This window comes from Camellia sinensis, chromosome 4, assembly GCF_055761805.1.
Source record: "Camellia sinensis isolate YWXY chromosome 4, ASM5576180v1, whole genome shotgun sequence".
NCBI classification, from domain to species: domain Eukaryota; kingdom Viridiplantae; phylum Streptophyta; class Magnoliopsida; order Ericales; family Theaceae; genus Camellia; species Camellia sinensis.
In genome coordinates, this window is record NC_138964.1 from 168,363,238 (window position 1) to 168,383,935 (window position 20,698).

Below are 20,698 nucleotides of genomic sequence, written 5' to 3' on the forward strand. Positions count from 1 at the left end.
TCACATATCATTTTTTTATTCTCTTTCATAACAGAATATTAATAGAAGGTTGCGATTGAAACAAATAGAGTGATAACGGTCCATACTGGAGGGTGGTCATCCAATGCATTTAATGCACTACTTGAAAATCTCTTTTTGATTACTAGCTAGATACGGCTGGAAATGTGTTGGAAAAATAGGTTTTAGAAATAGGAATACGAGGTTTAATTTGAGGTAATGATTTGAAGTCTACATTTTGGTAGAAGGTAGTGCTTTACAATTTTGAGGACAGGCTGGGGTTATAGTACTTTAGGAACTAGAAGTAGGATGGAAAACTGTGGAATTGCTTTCAGTAGAAGGTAGTGCTTTCTACAATATTTAGGGCACTTTTGGAAATGCCTTCGTTTTTTTTTTTGTTTTCTGTTATTAAAAACAGAAAAACCGGAAATTGACGCAAAAGAAATTGTTTGGTAAACTGTTTTTGGGAAAATCTTCTGGATTTTGAAAATGTTTTTGCATAATCATAAAGCCGTGTTTTCAAACTTTTTGTTTCTAATGACACAAAAAATTAAGACATCTAAAATGAAAATGGCACTAAACTTAGCCTGTTTTTGAAGAAAAGAAACTGATATTTTTAAGAGTGATTTTTGTTGATTTTTCTTACACTTTTATAAGAAATTGATCAGTTGATTTTTCTTAAACTTATACAGATAATATACAAGAATTTGATTTTTCTTACACTTTTATGAAGAGTTGGTTGGGTTTCACGAATTTGATTTTGATTTTGGGTTTGGGTTTCGCAAAATCAACCCATTTACTATCATTTGGTTCTATATTCCTTACTTATTAAGTGTTTGATAAAATGTTTTATTGGAATTAGTAGGCACACAATTGGAATTATTCTCTAAATCCAGTTGATGGTATCCTCTAAATTAATATTCCTCTAAAATGTTTCTTGGATGATTCCCATTATCCTCTAAATTCCATCAACTGGAATTATTGGGATAAAATTCCATTAACCATTCAATTTACACACAAGAAATCTCAAAAGATGTCAGTATTGTTGGGTGGGTCTGAAGATGTGAAGTTGATAACCATTCAATGGGTGGGTCTGGAGATGTAACCATTCAATGTTTGATAATTTACTCAAATTTTATTTGGAGATGTGAAGTTTTGTTGGGTGGGTATGGAGATGTGAAGTTGATAATCGAGGGTTGGGTATTGTTGCGTCACCCTTTTTATTCCATTAAATTAATTTAATATAATATGTACGGCCCCATTATAGTCACGGTGGAGCAATAACCCACCAGCCATAACCAGTCATAATAAAATAATATTAAATTTTTAAAAATGGAATTATTCAACAAATTCGATGCTTTAAATACTAAAAGGATAATGGGAATCATCCTCTAAATCCAATTGATGGTATTCTCTAAATCCAGTTGATGGAATTTACACATTTTCTCTTCTTCTTTTCATATTCTTTACGCCAGTTGATGGAATTTACACATTTTCTCTTCTTCTTTTCATATTCTTTACGCGTGTTGTGACTGGAAAACTATCGATCAAATAAAGACACAAAAGCAGTTTCGTGTACCAATTAGAATTGGTCAAATAAACCAAGCCAAACTTCTGTTAACCAATCTGTAATGTTGACAAATTGCTGTAATTTTTAATTCGGTAATACTATAAATTTAGACTTATGTATAGAATTTATTTAAAAAAACAATTAATAATTCAAATTTAATTTATTCATAAATTTCACACTTTTATCAATTTAATATTCATCACACAAATACATTTAAATAAACTATGAATTGATAAAAATGAATTCATAGTATTTTTATTTTTAATTACCTCTCTCTCATTTATTTAGTAGAAAATAAATCAAAGTAGTATAAGACAAAGACGGCTTTATTTATTAACTTCTTTGGGATTTTTTATTGGGCTTAAGGTAAACCAATCTAAATGACATCTTTTATACATTTTTAAATCATAATTTTTTTTTTCAGAGTAAATTATACTCTTTTTTTTTTTTTTTTTCTCTTGGTAAATCTTTTCCTACAATCATTGTCAATAGGGTTTATATTTCCTACTCTGATGAATGATATCGAGTCAGGTTAAACCTTGTAATGATACCACTTAATGCAATGAAATACAAACGAGGATTAGATATCGTTGTGATAGACACAATAATTCCAAATCCAGGAAAAGAAAATCTTGAATGCACAAGAAATAAAAGAATTTTCAAAGAAAAATTGAATATTATTAATAAAAGTTGTCTTTGTCATAAAGTTTACATAACTTAGAATAATAAAAATTATATAAAAGTTCATTTTCTAGATCAATTTTAATGATGTGTAAAAAGATGATTAACTAATGATTAGAGAAAATATGAGAATGTGTCTCACTTTTAGAGTAGAATAGTACCACTAAGTAAATTTAGGCACTAAGAAATATAAAATTGGGAAACAATAGACTAGTCCAATTCTTAAAAAATAAGGAATCTAAAAATTAAGAAAACAAAACAAATTCAAATTAAGAAATTTAAAATTTTAGAATATTATACAAGTTTGATAATAAAGTTCTATATCAAAAATATGAAAATTAAAATATAGAAACTTCTAAAATCTTGTCCTTTAACACCACAAGAAGTATATGTTTTAGAACACATTTGAGATTAGGACAATATTTTTTAAATATTATCATATAGTCATTTAATTTTTGAATTAAAAAAGAAAATAAAAAATTCTAAATTGGTTTGCTAACAACCAACGTGACAATCCAATTAGTCCGGCATAGCAACAATCTAATTGGATGAGCTGGAGAGTGATTGGACAATCCAATTAGTCTACCAAAGTATCGACCTTTGCTAGCGACAGAAATAAATAAATAAATAAATAAAATATGACCGAGACCAAATGACTGTGTCTATCTTTTGACAGTTGTATAGGTTTTTTTTAAGGGCAAATTACTTACGCCCCCTTCACATTTAGTTAAATTACAGATTTTTACTTGAAGTTTCATAAATTACATCTCATCTTTTGAGATTTATATTTGTATAATAATTTAACCTATGCCGTGAACTAAAGAATGGTTATAGAAGCATGCTGACATCACCAAAATATATATTGATGGACGATATTGCCTCTCATATCTTTCCGAAGGACCAAACAACTTAACTTGAAATCTCTTTGATAAGTCAACAAAATTTATGAAAGAATTATCTTAGATAAAAAAAAAAATTTAAGTTTTTGGAACCATATTAGGTTTATTGTTTAGAAAAAAATTTCATAATTTTTTTTTTGAAAAAATGAAACTAATTTAATAAAAATAAATATGAAAAACATATTTAATCTGTAAAAATTATTTCTAACCAATCAAAAGATAAAATTATATAAAAATGATAATTATTAATTATTTTTTATTTTTTATTTCTTAACCAAATTAATTTTTAATTTTTTAAAAAATTTCTGAAACAAATTTCTAAAAATCAAACCAAACATAGCCTAAAAATATTTTGATAAGCTATTTCTTGTGTTGATAACTTATTTAATTATTTTTTAATTTTATGATATTTTCACCATCTAATAAGTATTTTTCCATTATAATTTTGCATTTCATAACTTATTTAATTAATTAATTGGGTATTCACAATTTATTCAGTTAATTTATTATTTTTTGATTTTTTTTTTTTGGTAATAAATAAGTACCATGGAATCCTCTTCAACATGAAAGGAAGAAAGAGCACTCAAGTAGCTAGAAATTGAAATATTAGCTTAGAAAAATTTAATACATTATCTTTTCTTTTTTTCTTTTCTTTTTTTTGTATTCAATGGATTTTTAAATTTTTTTTGCCCAAATTCTATATTTTTTAAATATATCTAAATTAAATTGATCTAATCTAAATATAATGGTAGAAATAAAAATGAAAAATTATATTCATATATAAAAATTTACACAAAACATATCATAAAAATATTGTAATACTGGTATTGTTGTAAATATATAAATCAGGTTTATGAATGTTTTGTTTTAAAGTGAAAGGTCACCATTAAGTTATATCATTGTGTTTGAAAATTCTATATAAAGTTTATATTTGTATATCATCACTCAATAACAATATGTTCAGATAGAATTTAATGATGGAAAGTTGTAGAATGTAGTCATGATGATAGAAAGAAGAAATGGTAGGAAAAATGACAAGACGATCACTTAGAAAATTTTAGGATATGACATCAACAATTAGGGAGCAACTTGTAATGAGATTACAAATCTCAGAGAAGTGAATGTAATTTTTCAAATGTGAGGGGAGATCTTTATTAAATAAAAATCTCAGAGGTATTAGTGTAATTTACTCAAGGGCATTTTAGTCAATTTACTATATCCGTTAACAGTGTTAATTGTGGTAGGGTGGGATGTAATTTCTGAAACTTCAAGAAAAATCTGTAATTTAGCTAAACCTCAAAAGGGTGTAGATAATTTGCCCTTTTTTTAAAGAGACTTACGTAGGTCCTAATAAATGGATTTATAATTAATGACACTTTTCATTAGACATTATTAAAAACAATTCACTAATTGTTAATTTTTTGAAATAGTTTGAAAATTTTGTTAGAAAAAATGTCACTAATTATAAGTTTTAGTGACAGTTTAAAAAAATATCAGTAATTTACAACTTTCAACAACAGTTTGAAAAATTCATAGCAGAAAAGCATCACTAATTGTAAATTTTAGCAACAATTTATAAAAATTATGACAAAAAAAGTTACTAATCATCAATTTTTAACAACATATATAAAAAATCTTCACAAAAAAATTATTTTTAGTGACGATTTTATTAAAATTATTGTTTGTAAACAGACTATTTTAGTAATTTTTTAAATTTTTAGTTAAAATATGAGATAAAAAAACTAGTATGTTTAGAATGACTATTCTTTATGAAAAGATGCACAAAAAAAAAAAAGAGAAAATAAAATCTTTGACTTTTTTATATAAGTTATAGGCTTTTTAATTTTTTTAATAACTTTTTAACTAAAACACGAACATGTCAAACGAGGCCTTATTTTCAATAACTTCATAAAAATTAAATCTAACAATTAAACCTTATTGATAATTTATCTTTTTTTTAATCCCTTGAATTTATACCGAATTGTTATACTTGCAACTACAACATTTGTCGTTGAAAGCGCCCAGTTTTTATTTTTTATTATTAATATTATTTTTTAATATTTATTTTGGGATCATCTATGTGGTTATTCTCACTTTTCTATACAATCTAGACGCTATCTTACAGGAGTCCGGATTCTCGGCCGCCCTTCCCGGCGGCCGTTCCAGCAACCCCCCAAAACGACGTTGTTTTGGGGGTTATTTTTTTTTATTTTTTTATTTTTCTTTCTTCTTCCTCGTTGGAAGACCGAACCAGAGGAAGGGGAGGGGAGGGAGAGAGAGAGGGGGAGGGAGAGAGAGAGGGGGAGGGGAGGGGAAGGAGAGAGAGAGGAAGGGAGAAGAAGAGGGAGCACCGGACTGGAGGGGGCCATAATCACCGGGGGAGGAGGAGGAGGAGGCGGAGGCGGGCCGGACACGGAAGCGACGGCAGATCGGGCGACGATCGACGGCTGGCGAGCTCGACAACCTACGACGGCGAGCTCGACGACCTGCGACGGCGAATCCGGACCCCAAAATCTGGCGAGCTCCCCTCCCCTCTGCTCTGTCCTCTGGTTATGCGGAAAAAAAAAAAAAACGAAAAAACCCCCAAAACGACGTCGTTTTGGGGGGGCTGCTGGGAACGGCCGCCCAGAAGGGCGGCCGAGGATCCAAATTCATCTTACAGCTCAGTCCCTTTTCTCAAAGTCGTTTTTGATTTTTCTAAGTATCTGGATGGTCAAGGAAAGCAAGTGGACTTTTTATTGCATAATTTATAATCATTGAATTTTTAAAGGGAAAAAAAAAGACTTTTTATTTAGTACAAGTAATTTATATAAACAACAGAAGTAATAGTATGCAATATGTCTATGACACACATGGATCTATTCATTAGCAAATACAAATATATTAATTTACTCAGAAGGATGAATCAGTGCCAGGAAGGCATGAAAATAGTTCTATGTGCATGCAAAGAAGCAAAATCATGAACTAGCAATTAATCTACAGAAAACAGAACAATAGCCTATTCATATAAATTACTTAAATCTCTAAACATGCAAATTTATATTTTGTATCATTGAAACAGTGAGCAATTCCACAACAGTTCCTAGTAACAATTTGCAGAGCTAACCTAATTGTCTATATAAATCTATTCAATCAATTTCATAGAAAATATACGAAATCTGTTTTAAGCTTGTTGTCTAAATTGTAAAATTAAATAAATAGATTTACGAAAAAATCAAAATTATATACCAAGAACATATGCTAATAATTATAACTAAATTACAACAAAAATACATAATACAATAAAATGGTAAAGAAACCAAACCGAAGCTTGCATGGTAGTAGTTTCCTTAAAACAAATTCAATAGCCTCATGGGTCGAGTGCTTGAGGAATTCTAGCGTCTGTCTCCTAGAATACGATGATCAAAAACTAACTATGACAGAAGCACTCTCTATCTAGTTTAGTGAATAAAAACTGCGGCAGCACTCTCTCACTGTAGGAACTTTCTGGCAAACTGACTTGTAAAATGAAAGCAAAAATTTCTATATTAAGACTTGACTGGAGGGTCTCAATTTATACATGTATAGGGGAGAGAGGAAAAGCCTCCAGCCTTTATGGCTGGTCAAAGCACTATTAACCAGCATTCATAATCCCTTTTCAAAAAGTTGATAAGTTTGGATGCCAAAAAGGTTCACACCCTTTAGCCAAGAAAGATTTAGATACTCTTTAAAATCCTTTTCATGAAGCTAACTTTAAGAGGCAATATCTTATTCAATTCTCAGTAGTTTTTGGCCCACTTCAAACAATTAAAGTCATCAAAAAATCATTTTTTCCAACAATCCCCCACATGAATAAAATTGACCGAATGACTCAAACAAACGGACACCGTTCAATAATAAAGACTCGAAGAGAGAGTACAACAAATTAACCCCGACATTAGAGAAGGTACCTTTTGGCTTTGAACCTCTCCCAGTGAAAATCTATCGAGTTTACTGGCTGATCAGTGAATATAACATCTTGAACTGCTCTGCTGTTTATGTAAACTGAGACAATGGATCTCACACGGGAATTGCTCCTACTACCATTATGTTCTCATTGGTGTGCCCTGTATGGCCTTGGGCACTAGCCTGGTTCAGCGAGGGGTTTCAAAGAATCTTGGCTTGCCAAATTCTTCTAGAAGCGGCCCCACTTCACACTCATATATGTGACTCTTCAAAGTATCTTGCTATACACTGTTTGAATCCTCAACACATAAGAGTCATTAAAAACTTTGCTTAACCTTCACCTCCGTAGGTGTCACTGCTTAAAGGAATGGTTAGAGGGTTTTCTCCCTACAATGACATACTATTGTTACACGCAATTAGATTGTCCCATTGAACCTAAATCTTGGGATCTCCAGTCAACTAGGTTGGGTTTCCATTCCGGTAACTTCCAAAGGCCTCAACCCCATTCCTTTTGACGACGTCTCGACTAACACCCGATTTAACCCTTTGGTTAGCGGATTCGCAATGTTGTCCTTAGACTTTACATAGTCTATAGAGACAACTTCATTTGAGAGTAGTTGTCGTATAGAATTATGTCTACAACGGATATGTCTAGACTTTCCATTATACATATTACTCTGTGCCCTACCAATTGCAGATTGACTATCATAATGAATACAAATAGCTGGCACAGGTTTAGACCAATGTGGGATATCTTCAATGAAATGGAGAAGCCATTCAGCTTCTTCTGTTGCTTTATCTAAAGCAATAAACTCTGATTCTATCGTTGATCTAGATATACACGTTTGCTTGGAAGATTTCCAAGACACGGCTGCCCCGCCAAGAGTAAACACATATCCACTAGTGGATTTTGAGTCCTTTATATCTGATATCCAATTCGCATCACTATAGTCTTCTTGCACCGCTGGATATTGAATATAATGCAGCCCATAATCCCGAGTCTAGCATAAATACGTTAACACCCGCACAATGCCCTTCTAATGAGTAACATCGGGATTACTAGTATATCTACTGAACCTACTAGCCAAGTAGGCTATATCCAGCCTAGTACAACTCATCAGATACATTAAACTTCCAATTACCCAAGAATATTCTAACTGAGAGCCACTCTCTTTATTATTCTTGGTAAAATGTAGACTTAAGTCTACAAGTGTCGGTGACACACTCGTATCTGATCCACTAAACTTCTCAAGTATCTTCTCAACATAATGGGACTGACGAAATACAATTCCGCCAGATGTTCTGATAATCTTAATTCCCAGAATAACATCTGCAATGCTCATATCCTTCATGTCAAACTTAGAGTTTAACAATTTCTTGGTAGTTTTGATCATTTTATCATTACTACCTATAATGAGCATATCATCAACATATAGACACAAAATGACATAACCTCTGTCAGTGTCTTTGACATAAACACACTTATCGCATTCATTGATTCTAAACCCACTTGACAACATTACGCTGTCAAACTTCTCATGCATTGTTTACGCACTTGCTTCAAACCATACAATGATTTGACAAGTTTACAGACTTTCTTGCTTTGCCTTGGAGCTGAAAACCCTACAGGTTGTTCCATGTAGATTTCTTCATTCAAATCCCCATTTAAGAAATCTGTCTTTACATCCATCTAGTGTATCTCTAGATTGCGCAAAGCTGCTATCGCAATCACTATGCGAATGGATGTTATCCTAGTTACAGGTGAGTACGTATCAAAGTAATCCAGGCCTTCTCGTTGCTTGTACCCTTTGATAACGAACCTAGCCTTATACTTAACAATTGACCCATCGACCTTCATCTTTCTTTTAAAAATCTACTTGCAGCCTAAAGGCTTACTACATAGAGGTAAATCCACCAACTCCCAAGTGTGGTTCTGTAAGATAGAGTCAATCTTACTTTTGATCGCTTTTTTCCATAAAGGACTCTTAGGAGACATCATAGCTTCGTGGAAAATTTGAGGTTCGTTCTTAACCATATAAGACAAGAAGTTTGGACCAAAAGATTTGGACATTTTAGCCCTTTTACTGTTTCTAGGCTCATCTAAAACCTTAATTTGATTATCACCTTGATCATCAATATGATCATCATCACTAGCAAGCTCATCAAATTGCTCCAAAGACCTCGAAACCCCTTCTTGGGTTCGGCAAGGAAAAATGTCTTCAAAAAAACATGCATTCCTTGACTCCATGATGGTATTCCTGTGTATGTCTAAAATTTTAGACTTATGTACCAGAAACCGATATGCACTACTATTATGTGCATAATCAATGAATATACAATCCACAGGTTTCGGACCTATCCTAACCCGTTTGGGTGTAGGAATCGTCGCTTTTGCAAGACACCCCCACATTCGTAAGAATTTATACGAAGGTTTAACGCTTTTTCATAACTCATACGACGTCTTGTCCACCTTCTTCCAGGGTATTTTATTCAGAATGTAATTCGCAGAGAGAATTGCTTCCCCCCACATGTTCTGTGACAATCCAGAACTTATCAACATTGCATTCATCATTTCCTTTAGCATCCTATTCTTTCACTCAGCAATCCCATTTGATTGAGGAGAATAAGGCACCGTAGTTTGGTGGATAATCCCAAATTGAGCACAAATCTCAATAAACGGAGATTCATACTCACTACCACGATCACTTCCTAAAGCCTTAATCTTGCGGCCTACTCGATTCTCAACTTCATTCTTATAAAGAGTAAACTTGTCAATGGCCTCATCTGTACTTTTGAGCAAATAGACATAACAATACTTGGTGCAATCATCAACAAACGTGATGAAGTACTTATTGCCACGACGTGATTGTGTAAACTTTAAGTCACACACATCACTATGCACTAAGTCCAACGGTTTGAACTTCTTTCAATAGAATAAAACGAAGATCTTGTCAACTTCGCTTCAACACAAGTTTCATACTTGTGTTTTGGATTAATCTTAAAAGATGTATGTGATCTAACTTGATTAATCTACGTAAAGATTCAAAGTTCACATGTACTCTACCATACCACAAATTGGAAGACTCAAGCATGTAAGCAGAAGAAAATGCATCTTTATTCGTCTTTGGAATAATAGTCATTATATTGAGTTTAAACATACCCCCCAATATATAACCTTTACCCACATATACACCACTCTTGGTCAGAACGACCTTGTCGGAATGAAAAACCATGCGAAAACCATGTTTACTGAGAAGAGACCCTGAGACAAGATTCTTACGAATGTTCGGAACAGACAGGACTTCATTCAAGGTTAGCTCCTTTCTTGAGGTTAACTTCAAGATCACCTTTCCTTTCCTGTCAATATTGAGGTAGCAAAGTTTCCCATAAACAACTTCTTACTGTATGTAACCAGTTCGAAAGTTGTAAACAGCTTCATCTCAGAGCAGATATGGCGTGTAGCCCTAGTATTAATCCACCATTCTCTTGGGTTTGAACCCACCATATTCACCTCAGAGACAATAACAGACAAGTGCATGTCATCCTCATCATAGGAGTGCTCTTGGGTGTCTTGTATGGCTTCTTCTGCTTGCAGCAGTCACCAGTCCAATGCCCCTTGCTACCACAGTTGTAGCATTTCCCTAAGAACCGATAACTGAGTTCCTAGGGCTTGTATGCCGACTTCTTTGTAACACTAACCCTTGGCCTCAGCTTTGAGCCCTTGTTCACAGGGGGCTTCTTCCTCACCCCAGAAGATTTTCCATGCTCAATGACATTGGCTTTTACTAAGGAGGTACTCCCTTATTTCTTTCTATTATCCTCCTCAATTCGGAGTCAGACAATCAGGCATTCAACTGACATTTCCTTACGCTTGTGCTTCAAGTAGTTCTTAAAGTCCTTCCAACCATTGGGAAGTTTCTCTATGATCACATCAACTTGGAATGACTCGCTCAAAGGCATTCCCTCCGCATGAATTTCATGCAAGATCACTTGGAACTCCTGGACTTGGCTTATCACAGTTTTTGAATCTACCATTTTAAAATCTAGGAACCGGCTAACCACAAATTTCTTTGCCCTGACATCCTCAATCCTGTACCTTTTGTCCAGAGATTTCCATAACTGTTTTGCTGAGCTCTTGGTACAAAACACACTGTAAAGTGAGTCTGCCAAGCTGTTGAACACATAGTTCCGGCAAAGATAGTCTATCTGTTTCCATGTGTCAAGCGTCATGACTTTCGGTCTGTCTGGCTCATTCTCTGCCACGGCTGGAGGAGCCTCGCTCAAAACCTTTGCAAGGTTTAGTGTGGGCAAGTAGAACAACATCTTTTGTTGTCATCTCTTAAAGTTTACCTTAGGAAATTTTTTTGGGCACCCATAGTGACTAAGCAGTCCTCCTAGAACAACTGGAGTAACACCAGGGTTGACTACAGAGGTCACAATTGGGGTTGTCAAGTCAGTTGCCTCAGGGTTCAAAGCCGACATTAGTAGTAGCAGGATCATTGGTGACAGTTGCTATTTCTTAAAAAGACAACAGAATATTATTTCTATGTTTCCAGAAATTAAACTTAATCCTTAGAAATTCCTCAGTTGGAAATTTAATTCAAAACTAGTCTCACCACTTAACCAAGAATCGAACATGGTCAAGAATGTTCCCAGGAAGACTGGAGGGGTCACATCGGTCCCACTTAAAATCCAGTTAACCTTTTGACAAAATTTTCAAGAGCATGTTGACTCCTAGTCCGTGAGAAACATTTTTTTTAGAATTAAATTTTCTAGGGATAAATTAGGTTAAAACAAACCAGTTCCAAACTTACAAGCAATTAAAATAAAATTGCTAACAATTATAAGCATAAATCTATAATATGCCAAGCAAACAACCTCGCTTTAAAAAATTGACAAGTAACTACTACTAAACCTCAAGTAACAAATGCTTAAATTATATAGTTCATAAAAGTCGTTTGTGCAACCCAAATTTATTCTTTTTTTTTTTCCTTCTTTTGCATAGGTATTTTTGTAAAAAAGGTTAGTAGAAAACCACAACAAAATACAAACAAATAATCTAAGCAAAAAGTAAATATAATAAATTAATTGAAACCATCTAACCAACTATTAATTTTATAATTAACCAATTAATATAAGTTACCAAAACAAAATATAATTTGTAACTTCAAAATTAAATTACAACTTTAATATAAAATTTAATAGTCATGAGTTATTAATTCACAACAAAGATGTAAACTTATAGCTCCAAATAAATAAATTAAAACCAAAAATTAATGCACCCAAATAGATAATTTAGATTAATGCACCCAATTAGATAATTCAGATTAATGCACCCAATTAAATTCAGAATATTCATGTACACAAATTCATACAAGTTACAAAACTCTATAACTCCAAAAAACATTAAACTAAAATTAATAGGCAAGAGTTATATATAATTGTTACAAACCAATAACCATTTAGTAATTAACATATGCAAATAATTCTAAAAATTAAATTATGTAATCTAGTCTAGAAAATAAAAAGCATGTAACAAATTAAAATCTAGAATAGAATTAGCATGTCAAAAATTGCAACACCCATAAATTATATTATAACCTTAAAATTCATGCAAATCATGGTAGGGGAATGATGAACCATACACATAAAATAAGATCATACTAATACAATTAAGTATGCAAAGTATGCTAGAGCATTCTAATTAAACTAAGCAATTAGAGAATAACATTACATAATTTACCATCATTGAATTTCCAAAGGAAAAAAAAAAAAAAAAACCGTGGACTTTCTATTTAGTACATGTAGTCTACATAAATAACAGAAGCAATAGCATGCAATATGTCTATGACACACATGGATCTATTCACTAGCAAACACAAATATATTAATTTACTCAGAAGGATGAATCAGTGCAAGAAGGCATAAAAATAGTTCTATGTACATGCAAAGAAACAAAATCATGAACCGGCAATTAACCTATAGAAAATGGAACAATAGCCTATTCATATAAATTACTTGAATCTCTAAACATGGAAATTTATACTTTGTATCATTGAAACAGTGCGCAATTTTGCAACAGTACCTAGTAACAATATACAAAGCTAACCTAATTGTCTATATAAATCTATTCGATCAATTTCATAGAAAATATACGAAATTTGTTTTAAGCTTGTTGTCCAAATTGTGAAATTAAATAAATAGATTTACGAAAAAATCAAAATTATATACCAAGAACATATGTTGATAATAATTACAACAGAATTACACAATATAATAAAATGGTAAAGAAACCAAACCGATGCTTGCATGGTAGTAGTTCCTTAAAACAGATTTTGTCACCTCACGAGTCGAGTGTTTGAGGAATTCTGGCGTCTGTCTCTCAGGATACGATGGTCAAAAACCAGCTACGGCAGAAGTACTCTCTATCTAGCTTAACGAACAAAAACTGTGGTAGCACTCTCTCACTATAGAAACTTTTCGGCAAACTGCCTTGTAAAAGGGAAGCAAAAATTTCTATATTGAGACTTGATAGGAGGGTCTCAATTTATACATGTATATGGAAGAGAGGAAGAGCTTCCAGCCTTTATGGTTGGTCGTTAAAACACCATTAACCAGCATTCATAACCCCTTTTCAAAAAGTTGAAAAGTTTGGATGCTAAAAGGGTTCACACCCTTTAGCCAAGAAAGATTTAAATACTCTTTAAAATCCATTTCATGAAGCTAACTTTAAGAGGCAATATCTTATTCAATTCTGAATGGTTTTTGGCCCACTTCAACACAATTAAAGTCACCAAAAAACCATTTTTTCCAATAGATGTTTTGGTTGGTGTTAAACCTCTACAAATGATGCTTGTTGAGGATTTTTTTTAGTGTAATTTGGCCTCCTTTTCTTGTTGTAATTGCCAGAATGTGACAGTTTTAGGTTTTATCATATGTCCTACGAGCTTTACCTTAAGACCCAAATTTACTAACTACCTTTGACCACCAACTATTGTTCTCAACAATCATCACCATTTTACTGTTTTCATAGCCCACTCAACCTCTTGATTTCCCCTATGTCCATTGTCCTTGACAAACATGGCCTAAATCACTTGCTAGGAACTAGGCCTCAACCACTACCTATTTTATAGAAACGATTGAGGCCTTCTCTTACTATTGTGTCCTCGTTTGACATAAGACTTTTTGAAGGTTAGAAGTTAATTAGTGCTTATTTTGAAAATTTGGCTAAAAGTTAATTTTTTTATCTTTTTCAAGTTAAATCATCTCTTTACTTTTTTTAAAAAAAAGTCAAAATGTCAGTTTTTAATCTACTTCCTAAACCAAGCCTTAGACAAAGATAAAATAGACTAAAAATTCAATAAGATAAAATATCACATCTAAACCATAAGCATTTCACTTTCTCTCTCATAAAAGTCAAAAAATCCAAAAACTTCAATCCAAATAAACTTTTTAATTTCAAACTAATAGCCAAAAAACTAACTCACTTCGCAAACGAAAGGTGAGAGGAAGATTTGTGCCAAACAGTGGGCCGAGCTTCACCAACATGGAATTTGGTGTTGGATGAGAAGACCCTAGGACGCATCATTGGGCTGGACTGAGGTTATCCGAGGTGCGTTTGGCCAAGCGTGATCCGCACGAAATGTAGTGCCAGGCCGAGCTAGGCCTATGTAGAATATCGTGTCGGCCAGACCCAGCCGAGCTGACTTAGCTGGAGGGCAAAACTACTTTATCGTTAAGTTCCAAGGCAACAGAGTCACGTGAAGACCGAGCTGCGGACTAATACTATCACTGAGGCAGGCGGTCCGTGAGACCGCGGTCAGAAGTCGAGATGCCGAACGATGTGCCTACCTCCAGTCAGTAATGATAGGCTGGTTATGATCCAGCTTGGCACGAAGCGACCAACGTAGTGTTATTGGTTCACAAGTAATAGCCCAGTTGAGCATCCTACGTGGACCAATAAAGAGAAGAGAGAAATACACTCCTGGTATGTGTCAATATCATTTGGCGATACGACAAGCATTGTTTGGAGGTTTTGGTCTCTACACGTGTAAGAAATGTAGAGGGGAGCACAACCGCCTATCTAGAGAAGAACATCAGAGGAAGTGCGCCCACAATCTCTGAGGTTGCATGGCCAACCTTGAAAAAGAGGAGCATGCAGACGTTGGAGGTAAGCAATTTTGTGCAACTCTCTCTCTTTCTACCGCGCTCTACCTTCTCTCTTCTCTTAGCAAGCTAACTTGACCATCGAAGGGGTTTTCCGGCAAACCCACGCACCGGGTAGCTTACCTTAATCTTATTTACAGTGTGACGGAGCTTTAACGGAGTGCAACAAGCTTAGAAGCAAGTAAGTACGGAGTGAGGCAATTATTTCTTTCCCCCTACAATTAGTGCCATCTGTGGAAAGCTTTTTGATAGATAACCCTTGTTCTACAATCTTTTTCGACTGTTTTCCATGGCAAACACTGTCCGTCGTCGACGGAATCACTCTAGAGTCAGTCTGGAGAAAAGATGGCCCTCCCGCCATTTCGACAATGGCGGGCCTGCAGACCTCCTCTAGAGAGCTATCCAGAGACGCGTGAGACAAACGCGCGAGGAGCACTGATCATTCGTAAAGTCCTGAGGGACGTCGGCAGAGAGGAGAATTGCACGCTCAGCGCCTAGAGCATAAACTCAGAGACCAGGACGCCCTCATTCGGAAGATGGCGGCTGATATGGAGACGTTGAAGCAACAAATCAGAGGGAAGGGTGTTGCTGGAGTGGGAAACCACAGTGAGCGCACCCAACCCAGTCGCTCAGGCAGCCAGAGTTTCAAATACTCCCTACCACATTCCAAAAAACATAAAAATGCAACTTCCTGACAAATTGAACGAAACCAGGAGTTGACAAAACTATAAAAAGTCACTAGCACTATCCACAGACACAAAAAAAAAAAAAAATATTGAAATAAGTTTAGAAACTTGTCACACATTGAAGAGAGAATAAAAGCTAGAACTTTTAATAAAGAGTTATATTGAATATTCTTATGAATATGACATTATGGTATGGATGCTAGTTTATATGCATATGTCATCCGCACACGCCCGTGCATCATGGGATTCAAAAGTTGTCAAGTCTTTTGTAAACTTTTTTTTTTTCTAATAATATAATATAATATTTTATTTGACATTTTTGATTAATTATTATTTATTTGCTTTTAAAAACTCGCCGACACTCATAAACTTTTCAAAAGCCATTTCTAAGTATCAGGATCCTATGAAGTATTGCCCCTGAAGTGATCCCTGAAGTGTGTTGATCCGACGGCTGAAAATATAACTAACCAAAATGACGTCGTTTTGGTTAGTAATTTCAAAAAAAAAAAAAAAAAAAGTTGATTTCATTCAAAATGAAAATCATTCCCTCCAGTATCAACACAGCTGTGTGGTGGGAAAGAGAGAAGAAGACAGAGAGAGAAGAGAGACGGGAGTGTCGTCCAGCCGTTGCCGCCGTCCAATCATCGTCGCTGTTGTCCCGTCGCCGCCGTCATCACTGAGGTGTAGGAATATTTCATTCATCCCTTTTAACATTGTAAAAATCTATACATATATACCCCAATCCCCATAATTTTTTCGACTCAAATTTTTATGTACTTTTGAGGTTTTTGTGTGGTTGCCATTGTGTTACTTCATGGAAGATTGAATTTATTATGATTTCTGTTGTAGTTTCTCATGATGATGGATCGAGCTGCTTAGTTTCCAAATTTCGTATGAAAATCTTGTTAATTGTAAAATCAGCTTTTGGGACCAAACTTGTTAATTGTAAAGATTTATTGATTAGCTCCAAACTTGTAGAGTTGATTGTTTCTGGGACCTCATTCTGTTAATAAATTTGAAATTCAGTTTTTTTTTTTGTTTGTTTTTTGCATTGTTCTGGCTTAGCAAGAGGACTGGCCCATACTCAGACTCCCATGTCTTAGAAAGAAAATGAAGATCATTTTTTGAGTTGATCATGGTTGTCATGAATTCAGTATATGTATTGTTTAACTATAAGTTTATAACCCTTCTATGCTTTTTGCACATAATTTATAGGATGTGCTTTTGGGCAAACCTTATTTATTTTTTTTTATTTCATATTAGTAATTTAGATATTATCTTGATCAATATTGTGCAATTGTAGGTTATAGCCATTTGATTGATTTTCTTACCCTTTTCTTTTTGTTTGCTGTGGAGGTGTGGAAACTTGTAGGCATTTTCTTTAATAGGGATGGTTAAAAATAAATGAAAACAAAAAATTAGCTTTAACTGACCTAGATTAAAAATTATCATCATGGTTTATTGTTATGGTTATCACTTTAGCTGATAAGTGATGTTTGTTTTTTAAATGTTTGGTGCAGTCAAAGATAATGTATATAAATAGAAGTATCTTACATTTCATTCATCCCTTTATTTTGTTTGTTTTTGTCATTTAATTTTAATTTTGATTTTGTATGTTCACGTGTTGATCATAAGAAAATTAAGGAATTTGTGTTAAATCTGGATCATTTAAAACATAATTTACCATTGAAGGGATTTGTGCCCCTTTGTTTATATAATCTAATATGATTCCATTCTTGTAGTGTTTTTATTTAGTTTGTATTATTTTGCAAACATAATTTACAGTTTTTATACTAATATTGAGCACTTTTTTTTTTTTTTGAAGTGACTTGGCACATTGATATGGAACCTAACAATGCTGAGAATGACAGGGGTGATTGTGATTGGAAGCTTAGAGTTCACATGACATTTGATACAAAACAAGAAACATATAATTTCTATAATGCTTATGGAGGAAGGATGGGGTTTAGTATTAGAAGGGGTTATGTAAACAAGAACAAGGAGGGGCAAATCACATCAAGGCTATTTGTTTGTAATAAGGAGGGGTTTCGGGGTGTAGACAAGTGAGATCCATTAACAAAAAATCCTAGGCAGGAAGTGAGGACTGGTTGTCAAGCCCGACTTATCATTAAGTGGGATATGAATATTCATAAATTTTTTGTTGGTGAGTTTGTTGAACAACATAATCATATTTTTGTACCAATAGAATGTAAGCATATGTTACCATCCCAAAGGAAGATATCTGCATCACAGGCAAACGAAATAGATTTAGCCAAAAAATCTGGAATCCGGCTTAACGCTGCATTTGAGCTCATGGGTAATGAAGCTAGTGGAAGGGAGTTGCTTGGGTTCACAAAAATGGACCAAAAAAATTATTTGAGAACAAAGAGGCAAAACAGTTTAGCATATGGGGAGGCAGGTAGCATTTTGCAATATTTTTGTAAGAAGACATTGGAGAATCCATCTTTTTTTTACTCGGTCCAGTTAGATAGTGAGGAGAAGATTACAAACATATTTTGGGCTGATGCTCAGATGATCATGGATTATGGGCAATTTGGTGATGTTGTGACTTTCGACACTACTTACAAGTTAAATAGTGTACATAGACCATTTGCGTCTTTCGTTGGATTTAACCATCATAGGGAAACTGTTATATTTGGCGTAGCTTTGATGTATGATGAGACTGTTGATTATTTTATATGGATTTTTAGAAGATTCTTGGAGGCAATGTCAAGTAAGGCTCCGAAAATAATTTTTACGGATTAGGATGCTGCAATGGCTAAGGCCATACCTATTGTCATGCCTAACACAAAACATCGCCTTTGAACTTTGCATTTGATGCAAAATGCATTAAGGCATGCAAATTCTATCTTCAAGGATAAGGAGGTGAAGGATAAGGGGATGAAGAGCATTTTATCCAAATTTATGTACGACATTGAGGGTAAGGATGATTTTATGTTAAAATGGGAGGAAATGCTTGACAAGTATGAAGTGCGAGATAATCATTGGTTGAAGTTAACATTTGGGGTCAAGGAAAAATGGGGTTGGCCATATGTTAGAAATGCATGGAGTGCGGGTATGAGTAGCACCCAACTTGGTGAATCCTTTAATGCATTCTTGAAGGCTTTCATTCAGTCTGATCATAACTTAATGCAATTTTTCATGCATTTTGATCGAGTTCTTTGTGAGAAGAGGTACAAAGAGTTACAAGCCAAATATGCTCTATGCCAAAAGTTGCCAAGGGTGAATATTAAAGTAAGATTATGGAACAAGCTGCAGATGTTTACACAAATAAAATTTATGAAGAATTTCAAGATGAGTATGTCAAGTCCCTTGAAGTAAACATTGAAGAAACTGAAATTTGTGGTGAGAGAACCATTTGTACGATTCTTGATAGTGATAGTGTAAAGGTGAGGAAGGTGATAGTGGAATGTGATGGTTCACTCACTTGCAATTGTAGAAAGTTTGAAATGAAAGGCATTTTGTGTAGTCATTGTTTGAAGATCCTTAGAGAAACCCTCAAATTCAAAGAGATTCCTTCCCAATATATTCTCAAGAGATGGACTAAAAAAGCAAGAGCCGAAAATGTGAAAGATAGGTGTGGGCATGATATTAAGGTTGATGTAAGATTGCATCAAACTTCACGCTTTAGATCATTGATAGCAATTTTTAGAGCAGTAGCGTGTAGAGCTTCCGAAAGTGAGGAAACATATAACTTGACGGTAGAGAAAGCAGATGACTTAATTGCAAACAATGAAAGCATGTTAAGCGCAAAATTCAATATGTCTTTTTCAGATACTATTGAACAAGAAAGCCCTCCCGACACATGCCTCGAAAGCTTTGAAGTGGATGGTGTAGTGGATACAAATGTAGTTCAAGCAAAAGGACTCAAACGAAGAGAGTGCACTAACAAGGGACGAAGGCGGACAAAAGGTGGTTTGGAGCTTGCATTGGCAAAGAAAAATAAAACAAGTTCAGATAATGTTTCTCAAACTCCAATGTCTATTGCTCCTCAACCTAGTTCACAAAATGCTTCTCAAACTCCTATGTCTGTTGCTCCTCAACCTCCTCCCTTATTTTCGGCGAGTGCTCCTGAACCAGCTCCCTTGTTTTCACCGAGTATTCCTCAATTAGCTCCTTTATTTTCAATAAGTGCTCCTCAACTTCCTCCATTCTCGACGTGTGTTCCTCAACATAATGCTTCGTCTACTCAATTTATGTATCTCGCCTATGATGTAAGTTAGTTTAATAAGAAGTTTTATTATGACTTATTTGTAAATATTTTGTACCATTTTAAATTGATATGTGTTTGTTATTGTTGCAGCCAAGTATTCCATTTTCGACGTGTGTTCCTCAAGTTAATCCTTTTTCAATGCCATCGATGTATTCCGTCCATGGAAGCTATCAAGCCTTGCTTAATAATGCAAGCGGTTATGACTTGCAAGCCTCGAATAGTCCTGCATATAATCAAGTAATTTATTTTTCACCTTTCCTCTTTTATTTTGCCATTCATTCATTTAAAGTTCCATTTTATTTTATGGTTCCTTTTATATATTTGTTTTCTTTTTTAGGTACTATATGGGCATGGGCGTGGTCGTGGCAAAGGGCATGGGAATGTGGATCACACGTCAATATCATAGCGTTGAATTTTTTTGTTGGATATGTAATATTGAACACTTTTCATGTGAATGTAGAAATTTGTGAAATTTGTAAACTTTTTTGTTGGATATGTAATATTGAAGACTTGGCAGATTGTACTGAAATTTGAATGTCGA

General features: G+C 34.1%; 1 protein-coding gene and 1 pseudogene across 1 annotated transcript; both read left to right on the forward strand.

The window, feature by feature from the left end:
* The first annotated feature begins 16,413 nt into the window (after positions 1–16,413).
* On the forward strand, positions 16,414–20,698 carry LOC114293975 (uncharacterized). The gene is made up of 3 exons (XM_082866848.1): positions 16,414–20,158; positions 20,248–20,394; positions 20,495–20,698. Exons 1-3 carry the CDS (start codon positions 19,187–19,189, stop codon positions 20,561–20,563), a joined length of 1,188 nt encoding a protein of 395 aa, XP_082722974.1. The 5' UTR covers positions 16,414–19,186; the 3' UTR covers positions 20,564–20,698.
* Positions 18,141–18,689, forward strand: LOC114283865 (protein FAR1-RELATED SEQUENCE 5 pseudogene; annotated as a pseudogene).

What these genes read in the sequence shown, in the direction of transcription:
- LOC114293975 (XM_082866848.1), top strand. Translation starts at nt 19,187, where the DNA reads ATGGAACAAGCTGCAGATGTTTACACAAATAAAATTTATGAAGAATTT. An exon ending in TTATGTATCTCGCCTATGAT is followed by an intron (nt 20,159 to 20,247) that starts GTAAGTTAGTTT and finishes TTATTGTTGCAG; the next exon opens with CCAAGTATTCCATTTTCGAC. An exon ending in ATAGTCCTGCATATAATCAA is followed by an intron (nt 20,395 to 20,494) that starts GTAATTTATTTT and finishes TTTCTTTTTTAG; the next exon opens with GTACTATATGGGCATGGGCG.